Source organism: Carlito syrichta, unplaced genomic scaffold (assembly GCF_000164805.1).
Source record: "Carlito syrichta isolate Samal-C Ts95f unplaced genomic scaffold, Tarsius_syrichta-2.0.1 Scaffold310050, whole genome shotgun sequence".
In the NCBI taxonomy this organism is placed as follows: Eukaryota; Metazoa; Chordata; class Mammalia; order Primates; family Tarsiidae; genus Carlito; species Carlito syrichta.
This window is the reverse complement of record NW_007254146.1, coordinates 729,596-734,447: the sequence shown is the minus strand read 5'-3', so window position 1 is coordinate 734,447 and position 4,852 is coordinate 729,596. Positions and strand designations below refer to the sequence as shown.

Sequence of the window (4,852 nt, the reverse complement as noted above, 5' to 3'; positions counted from 1 at the left end):
ACCATCTGGAAGCATGCTTTCAGGCTATAAACCCAAGAGGAAGTTGCATTCTCTAGTCACATTAAAATAATAAAAAAAAATGTAACACTGATGAATGATTATTCATTTGTAATAGTTCAAAGATAGTACCTCTGATGAAGGTTACTCTGTATGCAAATAAGGATGCCAGTTTCACCACACTCTAGCCTAAATATTATTTTCTTTCTAGTTTCTCTTTTTACATTTCATCACTATAAGTGGATACTTACTGTTAAAGATGCTAGAATTCCTCAGCAAACCCTTCATAAAACTTACCAATTAGGAGAGCAACTTGTGGGCCTAAAAGGAAGACAAAAGCCACAAAAACATCAGTCTGGTGTGCCAATATGATTGAACAGGACCTCAGCTAGTGTGATAAATTGTCCTGATGTTTCTTCAATACTCAGTCTAATATTTTTCTGGATAAAAAGTCACTAGTTTCACTGACACACTCTCGTTTTATCCTATGCATTCAGTGAAACCTTTTTTTCTTATAGATGTGAAATTCAGTGAAACCTTTTTTTCTTTCTAAATTAATATTTTTGTCATAAAAGTAATATAATTATAGCAGAAAATGTGTAAAAAAAGAACAAAAGTATTGCCCATAATTCTAATACCCAAAAATGTTTGGTACATTCTCTTCTGATACATGTTCCTATGCATCTAAGTTTTCACATAATTATATAATATAAATGCAACAGAGGCAAACTAATATCATCTATCTATTCTAGAAGATGTATCAGTGTATTCAGTTATTTTTATTGTATATTTAAGTTGTTTTTAGTTTTCTTTGTTATGAAACCCTTAATAAAATACATTAAATATCTTTATATTTTACATTATTTCATTAGATTGGATTCCTAGGAGAGATAACTGACATTAATATTTGTAATATTCTCTACATACTTTTCATAATTGTTTTCATAAGAGTTTTACCAATTTGCAGTGGTACTTTCAACATATAAGGATATCAGTTTCATCACATCCCTGCTTTTTATTGGGTGTTCACATAAAAACCTTTTTGTTGTTGTTAATTTAATGGGCAATTAAAAAATGTTACCTCATTCTTTTTTTTTCTGTTTCTTCTGTTCTAGAGACATTAAACAGCTTCCATATATTTATATGCTAAAGTAAGTAGATATTTACACCTTTTCTCCAAATCCTGCATTCTAAGATAGTTTCTGCATTTCCCTGCTCCTCTTTTAGGGCTATGTTGTGTTAACTGTGCAGAAAAAACAAAACAAAACAAAAAAAACTCCTTTTACTTAGAGATGGCATGGAGACGTTTTGTGAAATAAGACGATCCAGAAGGTGAGGAGAATATTAAGAGATATGTAACTTAAATAAGTCAACTTGTGCTAGAGCTTCTGAGAGACAGTCTGGGTGGAAGAGCGAGAAGCTACATTCTGGGAAAGCAGTTGCTCTAATTAATGAAACCCTAGGGGACAGAAATGGGTAAAGTAGATTTTAGGATATTTTTATGAGTGTTACATAGTGTAATTCTTCTTTAATCCTCTCTGAGAGATTCTAGTGAAAATTCTCTTAGTTTTTACATCTTCTCGAGAGTTGAACTTATTTGTCTTGCATGAAACACCATGCTAACTACTCTTGAGAAAGCATAGTTAAATATGGATTACATGTATTAATTCTGGCCTTAATGGGGAGCATGAGATCACCCCTTGCTCTGAAGTTGTAGATAGAGTCAGGCCTCTGAAATAATTGAGCCACTGAAATGGGGATATGGAGGATCTGAACATTCCAAGAAATTATTCTCCTCTGACGCTGTACTGAGGTTCCTTTTCCTGTTTGGATTGCTATTCTTTCTCAAAATTCTCTATGGTGTGTTATTCAACGTCTGGACCACCTCCCCAGTTTATTTCTTCACCTTCCATTTTAGGAAGACCTAGGACTGGTATCTTGAGCAATCTATCCCAAGCCTTAGGGATAATACTTTTTTCCCCCTCCATTTTCCAAGGTCTCTCTCTTTTTTTTTCCTTTTACTACAAAGCAGTATGACTTCAAAGACCAAGACTAGTGAAGATACTGGGAACAAGAAGGCAAAGGGGCCTGCTTTTAGTCTCTTCGTCCAGGTGGAACAAAAGGAGCTCACATATGGTCCAACTCAATTCATAAGTCTACTAAAGTCAGAATTCCAAGAACCTACTGGTTAACTGTTAGTTAGCCCATGCTTATTCTTTATATTATCTCCTTCATCAATCTGAAGAACTGCTTATTGTATGGTGTTTGGGAACCTGGCCTAATAGCTTTCCATTTCATTATGACAATATTGGAATTTTTTCTTTTGTTGAATTATATACTAAGATCCTTTGTCCATTTATTTCTAGTACACAGTCTCTACAGATAGGTAGATTACCTGGTTGGATCCAGAGTACCCCATTTTGTGGTCTTGGAAAAGTTACCAAACCCTCTACTTCTCAGTTTCCACATCTATAAATGGGATAATAAGAATACTATCCTCCTCATAGGTTTTTGTATCATTAAATTAGAATCTATCTATCTTTGAATAGTGGTTCTAAGTAGTCAATATATGTTAACTTGTTTTTACAACTAATACTACTACTACAATCACCACTACTGCTACTTGTATGATAACACTATTAACACTTCATTGTTTTTCCCACAAATTTCTTATCTACCTATTGCTTTCCTATTTACTTTTGAAAGTTCATAAGTTCTAAGTCAAGTTGGTCAACGGGTCAAAAAAAACCACCACGTTTTATGATTTTTTTTTTTTTCTATCATATCTCATTTTCAAAAGTTGGCCTACTTCTGGTTGTTTGATAAACTACTTTTATTTTTTAAATTTAGCTTTTCTATAATTTGACTTTTAAAACTTTAAAAATTTTATTATAACTGGTATGTATTGAATGATAAAAAGAACAGCTTTTTTTTCTATTGCTAGCTATATTATTTTATAACTTTCCTTTTCCCATGGATTTATGATGTTTTCATTATTGTATCTGTAGGACGCTTTCTTTTTATTTGAAATAGCCTTTATTTTATTAATATAAATTTTGTTTCATTTATTTATATGTCTATTTTTGACCTGGTACAAAGTGGTTTATGTAATATGGCTTTATATTTTGTTATGGTATTTGGTAGGGTTAGTCTCTAATTATCTGAATTTTCTATCAATCTTAGCCAGATCTTCAGAATATTCTAATAGCATTCAGGTAGTTATCCAATGAACTTTTTGCCAAAGAAGTTAATATAATTTTATATTAAGGGAGTTAGTGTAATTTGATATTATTTGTTAATATAATTTGATATTAAGCTGATAATTTAGAATTATTATTTGTGAGTCAGATCAGTTAACACATTTAAGGGATTAACTGTAAAAATGGATCTTGAACAATCTTGGCATATAACCACATATTATAAATAAGGATCAAAAGAGTTGAGGAGAAGGAAAAGTGTAGCACTAACTTGGATAAACAATTCATTTTGCTCATCTCCTTGACGTGTACAAACTCACGCCTTAGGATTTTCCATCATACAGTACCCCCAGTAGCCAGCAGAGGGCCACACTTGATTTCTGTATCTTCTGGATCCAGCTATACTAGATTAAAATCCTGTAGCCTACAACAGTGAGGAAGACTGGTCAGTTGCTCTAATGTACTCCCTGACTCATGCTGAAAACATGTCCTAAGGCCTACTCTACCACTGATGTGCTACTGGCTTTTAAGGCTCACAGGCTGTAAATAAATTATTACAATGTGATGCGTGCAACCATAGAGTGATAGAAAAAAGATGCAGAGATGAGGTGAGAAGTATGAGAAGAGAAAGACTGGCCTTCCTCTCACTGCTATGGGAATTTTGGGAGGAGATGGGCATGAGTAAGGGCTAGGTCCTTAGCTCCTAGCATCTGCCATAAACATCACTCTGCACTTGATGCCAGAATGGATGAATGAATGAGCAGTAACCATGACTAGGAAAGGCCCACATTCCTTGCACTTGCACTTACGAGATATACATATGGCCAGAGGAGGGTCCCATCTGTTATCTGCCTGGCACTGACTCCAGGGACTGCCTTCCAGTGTATACCCATCTTCACACTCCAAAGTTATGTTATCTCCATAGCGATATACCTTCTTCATTTCCAACTTCTTCTGGACTCCATTCATAAACAGTGGGAGGCTACAATCTACCTCTGAAATTATAAAAATCAAAAATAAATTGATATTTTAATGTTTACTGCTAGTTTTATTTAACATACTAGAAATATCTATGACCCCAAAATCTACTTTGCCCTTGGCAAAGGTGAGGCATGTTTTCAATCAAGATTTATTGATTCTGGCTTGGTGCAGTAATCACGCCTTAATCCCAGCACTCCGAGTTGAGAGGCTATTGCTAAGCCTAGGAGTTCAAGACCAGGCTGGGCAACATAGCAAGACCTTGTCTCAAAAAAAAAAAAAAAAAATTATTGATTCTCCTCCTACAAATACCTTATGATTTAAAATTCTCTGAGTTTCATTTCTTAATGTAAAGAAAGAAAATATGGGATGTACAAGGGGGACTCCCTCCCAAAACTTGGATTTATAAAAATTTGTATATTTATTCTTACATCTTTAAACTTCAGTCACCTTCAAAGTACTCTCCATTTGATATAATACACCTGTTGAGATGCTTTTCCCACCATTCAAAACAGTTTTTAACTCGTCAGTTTTGATGTCTTTTAGTGTTTCTAATGTTTTTTGTTTCACCTCTTCCAAATTGACAAAATGTTTCCCTTTGAGGACTTTTTTTTTTTTAGTTGGAGTCTCACTCTGTCATCCAGACTGGAGTGCAGTGGCCGCTCCTGGCCACCGCAGGC

General features: G+C 34.2%; 1 protein-coding gene across 1 annotated transcript in view; it reads right to left on the bottom strand.

Annotated features, from left to right (window-relative positions):
* Positions 1 to 244: 244 nt before the first annotated feature.
* The window catches only part of CR1L (complement C3b/C4b receptor 1 like), an 89,023-nt gene continuing 84,415 nt past the window's right edge, over positions 245 to 4,852 (bottom strand). Inside the window, exon 10 of the mRNA XM_021717698.1 lies at positions 245 to 318. Coding sequence (XP_021573373.1) covers positions 260 to 318 — 59 coding nt within the window. The 3' untranslated portion in view covers positions 245 to 259. The remainder of the gene's footprint in view (positions 319 to 4,852) is intronic.